Source organism: Panthera onca, chromosome A3 (genome assembly GCF_046562875.1).
Source record: "Panthera onca isolate mPanOnc1 chromosome A3, mPanOnc1 haplotype 2, whole genome shotgun sequence".
Lineage (NCBI taxonomy): Eukaryota > Metazoa > Chordata > Mammalia > Carnivora > Felidae > Panthera > Panthera onca.
The window spans coordinates 73,767,870-73,785,863 of record NC_138341.1 but is presented as its reverse complement, the minus strand read 5'-3'; the positions used below and the strand labels follow the sequence as shown (position 1 = coordinate 73,785,863).

At 54.2% G+C, this 17,994-nt stretch overlaps 1 protein-coding gene across 2 annotated transcripts in view; it reads left to right on the top strand.

The window, feature by feature from the left end:
• Nucleotides 1-17,994, top strand: part of TTC7A (tetratricopeptide repeat domain 7A) — a 120,546-nt gene that overhangs the window by 89,051 nt on the left and 13,501 nt on the right. For both annotated transcript variants that reach the window (XM_060606522.3, XM_060606532.3), the window contains 4 exons: nucleotides 3,806-3,922; nucleotides 7,413-7,510; nucleotides 9,336-9,470; nucleotides 17,295-17,497. In XM_060606522.3, coding sequence (XP_060462505.1) covers nucleotides 3,806-3,922; nucleotides 7,413-7,510; nucleotides 9,336-9,470; nucleotides 17,295-17,497 — 553 coding nt within the window. The remainder of the gene's footprint in view (nucleotides 1-3,805; nucleotides 3,923-7,412; nucleotides 7,511-9,335; nucleotides 9,471-17,294; nucleotides 17,498-17,994) is intronic.

Sequence of the window (17,994 nt, the reverse complement as noted above, 5' to 3'; positions counted from 1 at the left end):
GTTATTAAACTCATAAGCCTATGTGGCAAAAAGATAAATATATAAAAACACATATATAGATAGATAATATCTAGAGATATAAGTCTATACTGTGTAAGTGCTAAGTAAAAACTACTGAATATTCAGAGAAGAGCAAGGGTGGTCACGCTGGAGGAGGACTAGAACCACCGAATTAAAATAGTGGGCTTTTTTCAAGTCTCAGAATCCTTTCTTCAAATGACGTTTTAGATTCATTTTGGTGTATAAAGCAGGCGTGCCAGGGGCTGGGCTGAAGGGGTGGGGCGCCCAGGAAGCACCAGGTTCTGACGAGGCTCTGGCCTCTTGTGTGGGCTGGAAAGCGTTGCCCACCAGCCGCAGTGGCACACCAGTGCTCTGCCAGCCTTCTTGTCCTGTTGTGCAAAGAACTGGGCCACCCATCCTGGCCAAGGGGATGGAGAGGAGCCCTGTGCTGTGACGGGGAGTGGGGGAGGGCAGGGGAGAGAGTTCAGCAGTGAATTAGAGGCTTGCCAGCAGGTGTGCAGATAACCAAGTCCAACATAGTGAAGGCTCTCCAGAAGGGGTATGTGTACAGCCCCCACGGGGACACACAGAAGGTCAGAGGGTGACATGTGGTTGGGAGTTGGCCGGATGTTGGAGGGAAAGGGGAAGTCCTAGCAAGAGCGTTGACATGAAGCAGGACACAGATGAGTCCAGGAGCCTGTCTTCCAGTTCAGGTTGCTAATACCCATATGAGCAGCACGCGGGTACCCAAGGGCATGGGAGGAGAGGCGGGAATGGAAGGTGGCTGCACAAAGGCACTTGAATTGATGTCATGGACAGTCAGGGCAGGGTTCTTTGTTGAGGAAATTCCCTCTTGGCACTGCTGAACTGTGAGACTAAGGAGATCTCAGGAGCTAATCTGGAGCCTCCCAGGATCCGGGAGTGAAGGATCTGACCAGAGGGTGACTATTGGAGCGCTTGCCCCAGCCGAGAAAGGATGTGGTTTGGTTGAGAAATTCCGTTCTGGGTCACTCACACTAATGGAATGTCAGCAGCCGTGAGGATAACAGCCTGTGTTGGTAGAAGACACTATGCCAGCTCAGCTTTTAGCCACTTCTGTTCTAGGCACATGGTGTGGTCAGGTCTGCCACTCATCCTGGCTCTCAGGGATGCAGGGAACAGGAGGGGGTCTGGGCCTGGAAGAGAGGAGCTGAAGAGGAGGCATGTCTGGGGAGATGGGGTACCAGGGCAATGCTTCAGGGCTGGTCCGCCCAGGGAGCTGTCCCAGGAACCAGCCTAGCCCCGCCCTAAGTGGCCTTGCCCAGGGGACTCTGCTGCTCTGGTTGTCTGAAGGGGGAGGGGAGGGCAGCCTTAGAATGGACTTGAGCCTGGATGTTCCCCACACGGGCAGGAAGGGGTCTTCACGCCTCATCAACACCTTCTCTAGCCACTGGTTCCCCCCCTTCCCAATGCTTTACCTCTCCCCCAACTCCCAACCATGTGCCTCCCCACCATCCTTTTTTTTTTTTTAATCCTTTTAGGTTTTATTTATTTCTGAGAGTGAGAGAGCATGTGCGCACAAGTGGGGGAGGGGCAGAGAGAATCCCAAGCAGGATCCACGCTGTCAGCACGGTGCCCGACAGCACAGAGCCCTTGGGTCTCAATCCCACAAACCGTGAGATCATGACCTGAGCTGAAACTGACTGAGCCACCCTCCTTTTCATCAAACACCAGCCCCAGCAAGATCCCTTATCTCTTCCTTCATTGCACTGAGTCTGATCCAGTTGATTATCACTTGATAATCAGCACCTTATTAGCTAGGCAATTTGTCATTTTTAGCACTAATTGTTATCTTGAAGGCAGAAATCATGTTTTCTACTCCATATTCCTGAAGCAGAGGTTCCTAATACTTGTGGAGGGTTGGACCCTTCGAGAATCCAGGAAGGAAGAGTAGGGATGGCAGGTCCAGTTTTCCCCAGCAGCTACCCACCAAGATGCAGAGACCATGCTCCTGCCCAGGCCTGTGCAGTCTAAACTGTGGGGACCCCAGTTTCTGGCCTCCCTAGGCCTCCCTGTAAGCCAGCCAGGCAGTTCACTAGTAGATGTTCTAAGGGCACAAGGCATCCTAAGGTTCTGAGAAGTCTCCCTGGAGAAGGTGGGATATATGGTCAAGCTTGAAAGGGGATGAACATGGAGAGACAAGGCCAGGGGAGGGTGGGGGTGCCAGGGTCCTGTGAGCAGAGGCAGAAAATGCACATGCATTTTTGAGGAAAGGTGAGGAGGAAAAATAATAATTGGTCAGAATTCAAACCTCCTCCTCTGAAAAGAGAACTGGGGCAAATTCCACTCTGATCTTCATTCTGTAGCAGCAAGTCACAATCTAAGAAAAACAAGGTGTGAGAAGCAAGGAGCAGAGTGAGGCCATCAACGTCCTTCATCAGGCTGGAGGCCCAGGTCTCAGCACAAGGTCTCAGGCCAGGGCTCCAAGTGCGTGAAAAGGTCAGAGGGGAAAGCTCCCAGGTGGAGGCTGGCCTCCCTGTATGGTGCCTCCAGCCTCAGATCACAGGATGCACCCTGTCTAGATGCAGGACTCCACTTCTATGAGGGCCCGTGTGCCAACCTCAGATGGTCCAGCAGAACTAACCGGGCAGCGATCAAGTACAGGGCCTGACAGTCATGTGGGTTTGTCCCAGCGATGCCAGGATTAACAGGGCCTCACGCTCACCACCCAGTGAGAACCAGAGCCACAGCCTTGTTTGGGTCTCAGTGGCTCAGCCAAGTTCACATGCTGCCCAGGCAGCTGGTGTGCATCAGTGTGGCTGGCAGTACCCACAGTATAAAGAATGCAGTACTTCCACAGCCATTAGTGAATCGCCACTGCCTTGAATGTCCTTAGTGTCCCCGGCTGCCTTGACCCTCCCCTGGGACCCCAATACTCCCTGACAACTGAAAGGTCAACACCTGGCACAGCAGGTCTCCCAGCCCCCCACCCCCGCCCCAGTTATGGTGAGCAGTGTTCTAACGGTCTCTGCTATGTCCAGGACAGAGGAAGGGAGCTGTCGGCCCCTCCTGTGGTCCCACCTTCTGGTGGGAGCAGCCCTCCCCTCTCCTCCCAGCCCCCTTCAGGGCCACATCCCCACATCCAGCAGCATCCTGACCTCAGAGGACGCCCAGTTTTCAGGTTGAAAGAGATTCTGAAGTTGCTGCCTCCCTTTGCAGAGCAACTGTGTTCCTAAATGGCGACTGAATAGGACTTGGTGTCACTTGAGTCCTATTGCACATATAAGGGGAGCTGGCTGTTTTAGGAAATCCAGTGAAGAATTCTTTGGTAAAGTAACACATGACTGATGACACTCCTCATGTATCCAGGGTCAGGAAACAGTTTGCAGTTCAGTTTAGGAGATGTTAATTGAGCATTTATTGTGCGCCGGCAAGGTCTAAAGCACAACTCTGGCCTTTAGGTAACCTTTCTTTTTCAGTTCCTTGCTTAGCTCCATTCCTGGATGAGCAATTGCTTTCTGGGTCTCTCATATACAAGGTTCACTGGGGGCCTGTGGGGTGTGTGAATATAAAAATGGCCACATGGTCACTGAGGATGGTGCATACCGTGGATGTGGGTAAGAGGAACAAACAAAGCAAGACTAGCAGACACACCTAACAGTGCTTCAGAGAGTGGGGCAGGAGAGTATCTGATCAGGGGCCAAGTGGATGAGAGGAGCGGGCAGCACGGTGGGGCAGAATCCCTTGGGTTCCCAGCCTGGGAGGAAGACCAAGGGAAAGGGGGCCCTCTCAGGGACGTGCTAACTGTTCCTGTCCTTCCCTGCAGCCTGATGTTCACCAAGGTGAAGCTGGAGCAGGTCCTGAAAGGCCCGGAGGAAGCCCTTGTGACCTGCAGACAAATGCTGCGGCTGTGGCAGACCCTGTACAGCTTCTCCCAGCTGGGGTGAGTGGCCATCATCATCCTTGGGGTCGCCCAGGGAGTGGAGGGCAGCACTGACAGGGGGTGGTTGCCAGGGCAACAGCCCACAGCTGAGTGGTCATGATGCCTGGGGGTGGTGACGATATTTGAATCAGAGTGTGCTACTTACTGCTCCTGGGGCCTTTTACATCCGTAGGCTAATTTTAACCTTTTGACAATCCTCTGTGAGGACACAAAGAACCTGTTTAGGAAACTGAAGTTCTGAGGGGTAAGAATGAAGTTATTATTGAGCATCTGGGCCAGGTTCTGGGATTGTTACTTACATATTATACACTGTCAGATTTTATTCTCACCCTAGGAGGGAAACTTAGACTCAGGAACCGTAGAGAATTTGCCAGTCACTCACCTGGTAAATGGTAGTGCTGGGGCTTGAACCTGGGTCGCCTGAGTCGCAGCCCTGAGCCGGTTGCTTCTTCCTGGCTCCATTTGGAAGCTAGAGGGAAGAGGAAGAAGCAGAGTTCCTGAAAGGCCCGCCCCTCTTCCCCACTCACCCGCCATCTCCACTCATCCTATCTCCTGCCACAGCCCCCAGCCTGGGCTCTGGGTTTCTCCTGGGCCAGATAGGGACTCTTGTGCAGACTGAATCTGCTGAAAGTTTTTGCTCAAATCTCCTGGGACACCGTGCAGCCCAAAGCAGAAAAGGGCCTTGTGCCCGGCAGGTGCACCATGACTTCCTGGTCCTCTGGTCCTCCCTCCCTCCCCTTCCCTGAAATTGTTGGCTGTATCATCTCCCGGAGGCCTTAAGGGACCCCACACCGGTAGATGTGTTTGCATTTTCACAGGGACTCTGGGAACCCTAAAGGGTTTCACAATCCCCAGAGGCATGTCTCTCTGGTGGTGAAATTTACAGAGGAGGCTCCAGGGTAATCCAGTGAGGTTAAAACCCTTGGGCAAATAGGGTCTGCCTCGCTCTGAAGGCCTTTGAAAGGCCTGAGAGATTCCAGGGCAGAGCAGGACCCAGTGAATGGAAGCTGCCAGAAGGAGGCTCTGGGGTGAGGGACTTTTCAGAAAGGGAATGGGGAGCTGTCTGGCAGCTGGGTGATACGGGGGTGAGGACCAGACTCTGGGATGAGCAGGGCCTGCACTGAGATACCCCTTGCTCAGCCACTCCCTGGCTACAGTCACTCCTTCATGGAGCCTTCAGGTGTATAGTCTGGCTCCCCTTACAGAAAGGAGCTGTCATTGGAGGTGGCAGGAACCTCCTCTTGGCTGGATGGCTGGTTGCCTGCTCCTCCAGGCGGTCTTTGTGGGGCCTCTCTGAGCTGCAGCCCCGTGTCTTGGCATTTGGGCCCATCCTGGGCCTCCCCTCCAGGCAGCAGAACTGTGGGGCTGCCCCATGTTCTCTCCAGGGCTGGGGCTGTGGGTTCTTGCTAGGGTTGTTTAAGTCACCACTCACACACTCATCTGTGATAGGAGGGCCTGGTGGAGCTCCTCCTAGGTTCCCCAGGCACCTCTTTTGGGAAGCCTCCCATAGCTCCCCACTCAGGGTGGGGCAGGGCTCAGCCAGGCCAGCTGCCTGGAGTCAAATAGGAAGCATTCTTTCTGAACCTGGAGCCACAGAGCAGAAACTAAGACTTGTGAAATCTGCTTCGGAGCAGCTGAGGACAGGCCAGAATCCACAGCCTGAAGGTCTGGCCTACCCACCCCACCCATACACCCTCCTTCCTCAGCTCCACCTGGGCCAGCCCATGCTGTCCCCAGGCCCTGCTCAGATGCTTTCCTTCATGGAGCCTGTAGTCACCCAGCCTTGGACGCTTCAGTTCAACCTTCATGATCTAGGTGTTTTGAAGTGCTCATCATGGACTCTCCTCCCCACCTCTCCTCCCCTGGTGGCTGCCAGGTTCTTCAGGATAGGAGCAATGCTGTATGTTGGCCTAGAACCAAGTGACAAAAGTCCCCTGAGATGGGCTGTTTCTGGAGTCCTTCTTGGGCTGGGAGGGATGGTGAGACAAGAAGCTGCCTGCGCTGGGCACCTGCCCATGTTGTCTCCTGTACTCCTCACGGTAAACTCATGAGATAGGCATCTTCTGCTTGTTACTGCACACAATGAGATGACAAAAGTAAGACTTAGAATGCTTTGCTGAGGGTCTCACAGCTAAGGAGGGGTGGCCGGTGTCTCTGGCTCTTTGGCACCGCACTCTGGTGCCTCTGGGAGCAGAAAAGGGTGGGGAGGAAAGGCATCAACCTGGATCTACTGTGTTTTGTGGATGGTTTCCTCTAATGTCTGCACCATGGCCGTGCACCCACAGGCCCAAGTTCAGACCAGTGTGAGCATGAGTTAAAATGGCAAGGACACCCTGGGCCCTGGCATTCTTGATTGGGACCATCATCTTGACACCCCCTGAAGGTCAGAAGCCTCTGGCCCCAGGCTGGGCTTGCCATCTATCCTGCCCTGTTTACCTTGGCCCTCCTCCAGGCTTCCCTGGTCAGCAGGTTCAAGGGCAACCCCAGAAGTAGGCGGGGTGGCTGGAGGTATGTGTGCCCCAGGATGGGCACAACAGGCTGTGCTGCCTTTCTGAGCTGACCCCCCACCCCGCTTCCCCACTCTGAGAAAAGAGGAACCTCCCTAGCAGTGTGGGAACCACAAGGACCTGGGGAATTGGGGGCAGGGGAGAGTACCATGCTTGTTTATCTGCCCCCGCAGGGCCCTCCCTCTGGTTCTTCTGGGGCTACCCTGGTAGCCCGACGTAGAGTGCCTGATGCAGAATGGTGGCTGGGCCTTCCTTCCCTGGGGCTTGGGCTGGGGGTATTTCTGGTAGCCCGTGAAGACCAAGTTTTCCTTGGAAGCTGGATCTTGGTGCCTGCTCTGTGCCTGGCACTCTGCTGGACATTGTGAGGGTGGCAAAAGGTAGCAAAGACCTCCTTTCGTCCTGGGGGAGCTTCTACCATCACTGACTTCAGAGGAGGGAGAGTTTCTAACCCATGTGCTGCTGGATCCATGCTGACGGAGGGCAGGGGAGAAGGCAGCTGTGAGGGGCACAGGAGGCTTTCTGGCTGTATGAGGGGCTCTGGGCTGGGTTCTAAAGGATGGGGGGGGGGGGGGGGTTGTGTGGACCAGAAGAACAAACAGCAAGAACATTCTTGGTTTGCATGAGCAAATGTTAGCTGCAGGGATGAAATGTGGTAGTGTTAAGGAATGGCGGGGAGACTGATGGCCTCACGGGCACATAGTGGTGGTGTGTGTGTGTGGGTGTGTGAGTGTGTGGGTGTGTACACATGCTGGGGAGTAACAGCATGTCAGTGTAGCTTCTGGGGTTAGCCAGATTCTAGGGTAAGCCTGAGGCCCGATCTGTCTTGCCATCTCTGGTGGTCTCCACCCTTCCTAGTGGTCCTAGCTTTGGCTCCGTTCCCAGGCCTAAACTCTCAGCCTCAGACCCTGCCTGGTGTAAGGCTCCCTTGTTCTCCCTTGCAAGCCCTCTGCCTCACTGGGGCCTGGCTTTCCCTTGCCTTTCAGAGGCCTGGAAAAGGATGGGAGCCTCGGCGAGGGTGTCACACTGAAGAAGCAGAGTGGCATGCATCTGACTCTGCCCGATGCCCATGATGCAGACTCCGGTAAGAACGTGCCCGTGGGCAGCTGCCCATGTGGGCCCACCGCTCCCTCTCCCAGCCTGAGCACAAACTGGGGAGAGTGGCATCTTCCCAGTCTGGCCAAACCCACCCTGCTCTTGGCCAGCCGTGGCCCCAGCGCCTGGTGCTAAGAAACTAAGGAGCTGCCCTCGGGCATCTTTCTGGGCCCATCCTGGCTCTGGGGCGGAAAGTGGACTGCTGGAGCAGGCAAGGGACGGACCCAGCCTCCTGGGCAGGGGTGCAGAGAGGAGAGCCAGGGTGGAGAGTTGACTGTGGAGCACAGAAACCATCTCCCCTTAGGCTAAACTCAAGGCCAATGTCTGCCATTAAAATGTCCTTAGTAGATCGAGTGGAGTCAAGTAGAAAGGAATGAGCTGAGCTCAAATTTATAACTCTAAGCCCATAGAGAACTGTTTGAAAGGAGGCCCTGATTAAAGCAGAAAAGCAAAGGCACAAGAAGAATTAGTCACCCGAATGGAGTGTGAAGCAGTTGCGTTTAGTGGCATTGCTCATTTTTTCCACCTCTGCGGACATGAACCGAGATGCATCTTTGTTGTCACTGATGGAGCTGATTTCCGATGCCAAGCCCTGCACCTGACTTGACTTAGAGGCACATCTGAGGGGGCGCTGGGCTGAATGTGGAGCTGCTGGCTCCAAGGAGAGAATGGTGAAGGAGGGCATAGCGCCCTTGCAGTTAGGGAGGAAAGAACCATGAGCCAATTATTAGGACTCCACGTGCACTTGTCTTATAAACTGAAACCATCTGTGGTTTGCCCCGAGGTCTCCTGAGTTTATTGGAGCCTTTATTGCCTCTGAGAGAGAGAAAGAAAGACAGAGAGAGAGAGAGAGAGAGAGAGAGAGAGAGAGAGAGAAAGTGCTCACATTTCACCTGCATGTGAATTGTAAATGTCAATGGCTTATATATCCTCAACAGGGACCCGTGTCACCCAGAACTGCCACCGGGGAGGTTCTCCGGAGGGCACAGGGTCTGACCTGAGTTGCTACCCAAGGATCCCTCACAGCACAACCTCAAGTGGGACCCTTCTATATCAGATACGATAACATGCACTAGTGAAAACAGAAAGCAAAGAGCAAAAGGAAGAAAAGAAAAATCATCCACCGTTTCAAAATCCAGACCTTAATAATGGCCTTTCAGACCTTTTCTCTAGGTCCCTATTTCTTTCTTATACAAATGTGACCAGGGGCACCTGGGTGGCTCTATTGGTTAAGCGTCCAACTCTTGGTTTCAGCTCAGGTCATGATCTCACAGTTCGTGGGTTCAAGCCTTGCATCGGGTTCTGTGCTGCCAGCACAGAGCCTGCTTGGGATTCTCTCTATCCCTCTCTCTCTGCCTTTTGCCTGCTCATGCTCTTTCTCTCTCTCAAAATTAATAAATAAACATAAATAAATAATCATACCCTTTTCTAACATGCTGTTTTCACCTAACTATATAATGTGAACATCCTTCTACATCGGTTTCCAGATCTATGTGTCATTATTTTAATGACTGCAGGGTCTTGTGCGAACGTACCCTCACTTATTTTGAACCACTCCCTATCGTTAGACATTCAGATCATTTCTCTTTTCAGTAGTGCAGGCACCTTTGCCAACATTTATGACTATCTTCTCTAGTGATAGACTCTTGGAAGCAGGCTTGCTGCCTGACACTCCTCAATCCCAGCCATGGGTGAGGGTACAAAGAGGGCCCTTCCCGGTGCTCTGTGAGCTGTTTTGCAGCTGCCCAGCCGTGGGGCTGCTCCAGTCACTGCTCGGACTGTGCTGCTCAGCCCTCTCCCCTCTTGCTCTGCAGGGTCTCGGCGCGCATCATCCATCGCGGCCTCCCGGCTGGAGGAGGCCATGTCAGAGCTGACTGTGCCAAGCTCAGTCCTGAAGCAGGGCCCCATGCAGCTGTGGACCACGCTGGAACAGATCTGGCTCCAGGCTGGTGAGTGTCTCCGGCCCCAGTGACACCCACCTGCCCGCCTGCAGGCCTCTCAGCCGTGCCCTGCCCTGGAGGAAGGAGTGTGGGGCTGTGAGGGCCCCTGCCAAGGCCTGGGTAGACTGTAGTACTCATGGAAAGGCCTGGGGATCAGAAACCTGGAGCCCTGGTTCCAGCTCTTCTTTGCTTGGCCCAAGAAAAGTCACTTAATCTGTCTGGCTATGGGCTTCCTTCTGCACCAAATGGGGAGAGGACCTGCCTGCCTACCTGGGAGAGGCTATCTGTCAGCAAATATAAGTGTAAGAAGATTTGAAGAAAGACCACATAGATGGATAGTCTTCTTAGTCTCAAAAACAGGCCCATCCCTCCTTCTTGCCCATCTTCCCCTGAGTAAAACCAGTTAGTACTCAAACCCTAGAGGCTCACAGAGAAGAGGTGAGGGCTGGCAGTGTAGTTCATTGAAAGCAGAGGGCTGATAACACTGGGATGGCCATTCCCTCTTTATTTTTTTTAAATTTTTTTTAATGTTTATCTTTGAGAGAGAGAGAGAGAGATCGAGACCAAGCATGAGCAGGGAAGGGGCAGAGAGAGAGGGAGACAGAATCCAAAGCAGGGTCCAGGCTCTGAGCGGTCAGCATAGAGGCCAGTGTGGAGCTTGAACCCACAAACCGTGAGATCATGACCTGAGCAGAAGTCAGATGCCTAACCGACTGCCCCTCAGGTGGCCTCTTGATAGGTAACTGGCACCACTGCCACCGGGGAATTTGAGGGACAGTTAGTGTTGGGGAGGCAGGCAGCTTCAGGGTCACACACAGCTGGGTTCTTTTTTTATTATTATTTTAGACAAGAGCCAGAGGGGCAGAAGGAGAGAGAGACAGAGAGAAGCTCAGGCAGCCTCCAGAGTGTGGAACTCGATGCAGGGCTCGGTTTCACAACCCTGGGATCATGACCTGAGCTGAAATCAAGAGTTGGACACTCAACCAACTGAACTACCCAGGTGCCCCACAGAGCTTGGATTCTAATGCCAGCCCCTTTCTGTCTGTCCTGATCATGAGCTATAAGCTGACGTGTGTAAAGCAGTTAGTGCAGCATGGGACACCAGTAAATGGTGCTTGGTCTCTGTCCCATCCACTATAGTCGTGCTGGAGACAGAAGCAGGATGGCCCCCAGTGGTGACCGTCCTTGAGCCTCCACTAAGGATTCCAGGGAGGCACTTGCTGGGTTTGAGAATTTCATCTAAGCCGGGGTGAGAGGTGGGTTCAAGTGAAAGGGGAAAGAATCAAGGCCATCAATGTACCTGAATGACACAGAATAGCAGCAGCAGAAGAAGAAAAAGGAAGGTAGCAGAATAAGTGCAATCCTTAGAGGCTCCCGGGTGGCTCAGTCGGTTAAGTGTCTGACTTCGGCTCAAGCCATGATCTCATGGTTTGGGAGTTTGAGCCCCATATCGGGCTCTCTGCCCTCAGCAGAAGTCTGCTTCGGATCCTCTCTCTCCCTCTCTCTCTCTCTGCCCCTTACCCCCCTCTCAAAAATAAAAAATTAAAAAAAATAAATAAGTGGAATCCTAGAAACGCACCAGGCCAACATGGCCTTCTGATCGAGAACTGCCCGAGTGAAGCTCCTCGCCTGTTTTCTGGTTACCCTGAGTGCCCATCTCTACCCAGGGGGTGGCGCCTACAGACATCCAGGGGAGATGCAGAAGGCACTGCAAGTAGATGGTTCTGGAGACTGGCGGACATTGCAAGTCAGAGGCAGAATGTGGTTACCTGGGAATCTGAGGTTTCCCGCTGCCTGGATTTCACATATGGTCCTATTAGCATGCAGTACTCCCCCTACTCCCCCACCATAGGTTCTGAATGTGGCGGAGGGGGACAGTTGGGCCAGGATTTACAGGCTAAACAGGGAAGCATTTTAATAATGCAAACATTGCCACAGCTAGCATAGGAGGGTCCCTTAGGATGCTAGGGATGTGTGGGAGCTGTGTTCCACAGCCGGCTTGTTGCATCCTGAGTAGGAAAAGGAATGTTGAAAACTCCAGAGGGATATTAAAAAAAGCCTCCCCTTAGGCAGAGAGCCCCCTGTCATCTGCTAAGACATGAAGCCGTAACGGCTCCCAAGAGGCACACCGGAGCCCCGGCCCCTACATGTGCTTGGGGTAGGAAGCTACCCACACTGGGCCTTCACCAACTTCAAGGGGCACATCAGCAACCCGGCGATCAGATCGGAGTTGTGCATTGCCTACTCTAGAGTTCCCAAGGCCTTTGGTTTAATGACGCATGTTGTTTACTACCATCAGCAAATGAACACATTTTTGCATTTCACAAACCTGCTTGCATTTCTCAAGTATGCTGCTTTATGCTCCGGATGCTAGTGCATCCTGGTAACTCCAGGGAAGGAGTAAGCCTGTAATTAGGCTTGGGAATTATCGGTGTAAACACATGCCTTTCGATAACTTGCACATTAGCCTTTCTTCTCTGGATGTTATCCTAGATATTCAGCCTACAGAGAACTCTCAAGAACAAAATCTGAATGCCACGAACGTGGTGCCAAGTAAGGGTTGGGCAGAGTGGCATTAGGAGACAAGTTTGGGTGTGTGTGACCAATCCAAAATGGCAGTGGCTTCTGCAAAGTAGACGCTTTGTAAGAAAAACAAAGCGTCTACCTTGCAGAAGCCACTGTAACAACTCAGAAGCCATTGTAACAAATCAGAGATGGAGGCCTTGACTGGGATGACAGCTGTGCTCTCCTGGTCCAGGGACCCAGGTTCCTTCCATTTCATTGGCTCTGCTCTACCTGGGGAGTCACTCTCACCCCTGTGATCTATGATGGCTCTTCACCACATTCACCTTCCCAGGCATAACCAGGAAGAGTGGGAGAAGGGGACACCCCCTCCCAGTCAGGGCATATTTTGGAATTTGCACTAATCACTTCCCCTCATGATCCACCAGCCAGAACTTAGTCACATGACAGCAACTAGCTGCATAGGACTGTGGGAAATGTCACCGTCCTGGTTGCCTATAAGCCCTGTTAAAAAGCAGGGGCTCTGTCATTATAGGAGAAAGTGGGGATAGATTGAGGGACAGCAGCCACAGCCAGAAAGGGAAGGAAGAAAGTGTGCCAGGTTCTTTATTCTGAGAATGGGAGGATTCTGGAGCAGTCTGCACTCCATAAGCTACCAGCATCACCAGCCAGCATTTGCTGAGCACTTACTGAATGAAGGGCTGCCCTTCTTCAAGCCTCTTCAAGCCTCCGCCCATCCCAGTCAGATGTGAGAAGCATCACGGAGGGCTTCCACTTGAGAGATCCATTCCAGGAATGTTGCCTCTTTAGCAGAGGGTCTGTGTGATGATGGGAGAGGCACCAGGACTAACAGATGCTCCAGGATCCTGTGTGTCGAGAGGTGCCTTCCAGAAGAGCAAGATGGCCCACCTCCCTCTTTCACTGAAGCTCATGTCTCTGGGAGCTAACAGTGTGCTAGAGAAAGGGAGACAGATGTAGGGAAGAGATCCCCTAACCTGGATATCCAGGGCACTCATGGGCGGCCATGGGCTTTCCCTCAGCGGGGGGAAGTTGGCCCAAGTCCCAGCTCCCAAATGGCGGATTCACCACGTCTGGGCACTGGGCACAGAGCTCCAACTGCTAAACAGATCCGTCGAGCAAGAGCCAGTAACCCCACTGGTCCAGGCTGAATCTGTGCCCGGAAACCCTTTGCCCAAGGCATCTCGGGATGGGAGACCCAGCCTTCTATGGGGACAGTACTCAGGAGGCCCTGGGCACTGGCAGGTAACGGCTGTCGCGCTGTCAGCTGGGCAGACTGGAGAACTGGGGTGGGTGGCCAGGGCAGTGTCTGACGGTCATGTTTATTATAACATTGCAGTCAAGGGAGAAACAGCCTCACCAGTGCCCCCCGCCCACCTCCTCTCGTGCTTTTCTTCCATTCCTCCTCATCCCTCTCTTTGTCTTCCCTCACGCTCCCCTCTGTCCCAGCTCCCCGCCCTTCTCCCTCCTGCCTTCTGTGCCTCCTTCCCACGTACCCTCTTCTCTTCCTCTGGCTTTTTCTTCTTTCCTCTGCCTGCACCCCCTCCTCCCAGCTGCAGAGATAGTGAGGAGAGCATCCAGGGACAGGAAGTCAGGAGCCCAGGCCCTGCAGCTTTGATTCCCTTGTGGCCTGAGGTAAATTGGGCCCCCTCTCTGGGTCCCTGGGATGGAGGGTCTCAGACCAACCTGCAAAATGCCTTCAGACCTTCGGATTCTCAGTGTTATTCTTTCGGTTCCATGATTGTCTCTCTCTTTCCTTCCTTGTCCGCCTCCCTTCTGTCACCTTTATTCGGGGTGTCCATATGTCCTGATGGTCTGCTCCATGAGGAGGACACCTGCTTCCTTTAGGGGGATAGTTTTGGTGATCCCTTCTGGGGTTCAAGGCTAGCTAAGGGCCTAACCTTAACTTCTCTCCTAAGCTTTTCCCTGAGGGGCCTCTGCCTTTAGCCTGAGTGCCAAGTGCACTCTCACATGGGGAGGCTCCTGAAAGGCCTTAGACATGACCCTGGGCCCTCCCTCCCCCTGCTCCTCAGCTTAGAACTAGTCCAAGGGCAAGGCCCTCCTTGCAAAGAGGGTGTGCAAATAGCCGGTGAAAAGTGAGTTCATCCCCCAACCTGGGGGTGGGGTGGGGCTTTGCTTTGGCCGAAAGACTGGAACCAGCTCAGTGTGCAGGGTTAGATCAGGATGCCTCAGAAAAAAAAAACAATAAAAGGGACTGTTGCAAAGCTCCAGGGAACAGATGTTTTCCATTTGGAGCCTGCCGGGAGAAGCACAGAGGGGGGGCTGGTAGAGAGAGATGGACAGAAGAGGGAGAAAAGCTGAGACAGAGAGGTAGGAGGAGAGGTCAAGAGCTGGCAGAGAGGAGATGAGAGAAGTAGGGAAATCGGGAGGGAGAGAAAATGAGCTGAGGGGATGGGAGAGGGGCCCTCGACACTGGGGACAGCTAGGTCTGTTTGCTGGGGTGGTGAACTGGACCGTGAGAATTCAAGGAAAGTCCAGTAACAGGGAGTGTTCCTCCAGCCCTGGCAGGGGGAGGCCCGGATGGGTGGGCACCTTGGGGCCCTAGCAGTCAAGGCCAGGAGGTCAAGAAATCAGGGCAGTGCGCAGGTGTGGTGCCACGCTACAGCCAGAGCATAGGCTGGCTGACTGTCTGGGGAGCACCATGTTTGGTAAAACAGTTGCCCAGGGACGCTGAGGCTAGGAAGAAGGGGTGTACTGCAGCCCCCAGACCTGTGGGCCTGTCTGCAGGTCAGAGGCCCCGCCCTGGAGTCTGAGCATGCCAGGGACTGTCTGCAAGGCAGCCAGGAGCCCTCAGGAGACCTTACTTCTCTGGCTCTGTTCTGTGTCATCTGGTTTCCTGCCTAACTGGTAATGAAGTCCATTGGACCAAAGCAGCCCTACCTATTTTTCAGGGCATGTTCTCTGCTGTATGGCCAGCCTGACAAGGGCTAGGGCCACAAGGAAAGAAGGAGGTGGGGATCCCTGTAATTGAAATCTGTTGATACGAAGGCACTGTGAGGAGTCACCAAGGGAGACCCCAGGAGCAGCCTCCAGAGACAGGGACTCAGGAGACAGGACGGCAAGTTGTAAACAGCTTAATGAGCCATGCCAGTACCAGGCAGGCAGGCAGGTGGGCTGGGCCTACTGGGCAAGGTCTATGGGAGTGGAGAGCCTAGCCTCTGAGCTGAGCTCCTGGTGGTAGAGGAAGCAGCTACAGGGGCTGGTGCAGGACAGGCCTCCCCGCCTCTGGCACTCACACCATACGCCTCCTTCTGCTTCTCCCCCTCTCCTCCAGTGACCCTGGGGAGTTCGGGCAGGTCACAGTGGAGCCCAGCCCTCCAGGTCTGCACAACCTCCCTTTTGTCTGCCTGTCTAAGCACCCCTGTACTTTCAGGCCCCTGTTCCAGTGTTGCCTCCCCCCAGGAAGACTTCCCTGGCCACACCAGCACAGCTGACCTGACCCCTTCGGAGTGCCCAGAGTTTTCAGAATTGGCACTTGGCGCTCCATTGCCCTGGCTCCCTCCAGCAGTTTGGTCGCTCCGCTGCCCCACCTCCCCTCTTTATCCTTCTCATGGGGGTGGGCCAGGCACATGGTCAGCACATTGTAATTGCACACTGGGCCCTCAGTTATGAAGGCACCCTGCTCAGAGCCCCAGGCAGCAGCTCCAGAAGAGAACGTGACAGCACAGCAGAGGAGAGCTTAGACAGAGTTAGACAAACCCCTCCCTGCAAGGCCCTGGGCTCTAAGGCTGCCCTTCCTGGCCTCACCTTCCTGCACTTTCTGCCTTGGGACTCTGCAGTTCAGGTTGTCTACAGGGACAAGAGCCTGCGTTTCTCTTTAGCCTTATCCTGGGGGCCTGGCTCCTCTGTGTTTACTTAGTTCTTCCAAATTCTCATCTCCTCTAGAGACAAAAAGCATACCCTTGCTCAAAAAGGCCTCTGTAGTATTGTAGGATGTGGCAAGCTACTTTGATTACACAATGAACCTTAGGCAACATTCACGCTGAGTACCCCCAAATGCTGTGTGCTGCAGTTGAGGCCTTAGGCTTCCTTCCTGCTTCTTGTTGAAACAGGAAGACGATGCCTGGGCCCAGGTTTTCCACCTTGTTCTGGGAGCTTCTTTGGGGATGTCTGTTATCTACCCGCCCCAGACCTGAATTAGTGTAACCTGAATTAGTGTAACCTCAGCCCTTGGCCTGTGCTAGGAACAGCTCCTGGCAGAGCCACAAGCCAGGCTCTGCGTGCCCTTCTGTGCTCCCATCTGTGTGCAGGCACCAGCCCCGGGAGGGGCAGCTGAGCCCAGGGCTGCCGGAGAGGAAGGCTGAGGGGGCCACGAGGCCGTGCTGCAAGCCCAGCCGGCCTGTTTCTAAAAGTGCCTGTTGTGGGTGTGTACCTGTGCAGCGTGGATCTGAAATGCGCCTTTATGTGGGCTGGCCTGAGATCGGAGAGATGGCCCCATTTTCCACAGATCTGCAGGGAAGAGGGCAAACTGGTTGTGGGACAGATCTTTCCTGCTTGTTGGTAAAAGGCACGTGCATTACCTATTCTCTCAGTGTGGCAGAAAGCCCTGGGCTTTGGAGAGAGGCCGGAGCTGCTAGGAGCCCAGCTCTGCCTCACCCCTTTCCACTGAGGGACTAGAGTGACGCCCTGCCTCCCTCAGCCTGGTTTGTTAGCACAGGGCTCATGAGAGCACCTCCTAGGAGAGTCAGATGAGAGTAGACACTTTGCAGAAGCAGGCCTTGGCCCACGGTCTCAAGGAGTGTGGGCCTTGTGGTAGCACACACCTGCATCCTCCTGATCAGCTTCCATCCCCCACCCCGAGACTCAGGGTCACCAGGTGAAGTGAGGGACACTGCAGAAAGCCACCTGACCTTTACAGACGCCACCCGTGCCCCCACTGCCAAGCTTGGAGGTCAAGACAACCTGATGCAAACCCTAGGTCCACAGCTGACTCTCCCTGTGGTCTTAAGGTCACTTCCCTACCCTCTCTGTGCCCCAGTTTCCTCCTCCCTGAAGCAGGGTAATAAAAGTGCTTGTTCTACAAGCTGCTGTGAGCGTCAGTGGAGACAGTCCATGTGGAACATGTAGCGCGGTGCCTGAATGGTTCGGAAACCATTCTCTGCTATTGCCCCCACGGCCCAGAGCCAGCCCCGCCCATGCTGTGACTCGAGGGATGGCTTCCACCACCTGAGACCCTCCGCTCTGGGGGCTGCCAGTCAGATGCAGGGAGGGGTCCTCTGCCTCTGGCTTTTCCTACCGCTGTCACCTCCCACTGTCCTTCTGGTTTCACAGCTGAGCTGTTCATGGAGCAGCGACACCTCAAGGAAGCGGGTTTCTGCATCCAGGAGGCAGCGGGCCTCTTTCCCACCTCACACTCGGTACTCTACATGCGGGGCCGGCTAGCCGAGATGAAGGGCAGCTTGGAGGAGGCCAAGCAGCTGTACAAGGAGGCACTCACGGTGAACCCCGACGGTGTGCGCATCATGCACAGCCTGGTGAGTCAGCCCCCCGGCCCCCGAGAAAGGCATCAGGGCCCTTCTGCCCTCTCACCCTCTCCACTGTCTGCAGATGCCCTGCCGCCCCTGTTCCCCGGTGCTTGGGGGGAGGTGGCTTCCTCCCTGCTCTGTTGGGAGACACAAGTGTCTTACGGAGGCAGGGCCATTCCCCTTCAATCAGAGCCTGGCTGAGTTGATGAAAAAATGTAGGTTTGGTTGATATTCCTTGTGACTTCCTTTTTGCTGTAAGTTTCGGTAAAGCAGTGTAGCCCCAAAGGCATTTCGCTATTCCTCATCAGACCCTTGCCCTGGACACACTAGGCAAATGCTCTGCTTTCTGGGAGTCTCCAGTGCCTCCGTGATCACCAGGCTGCCTCTCCCATTTAAGAGGAGCTCTGTGCCTCTTTGGTGTCATTTAGAGGATGTCCTGAGATGGGCTGTCACGTCAGCCCTGACTCAAGCACACATGGAAAATGGCCCCTGGGGTGGTAAGAGGG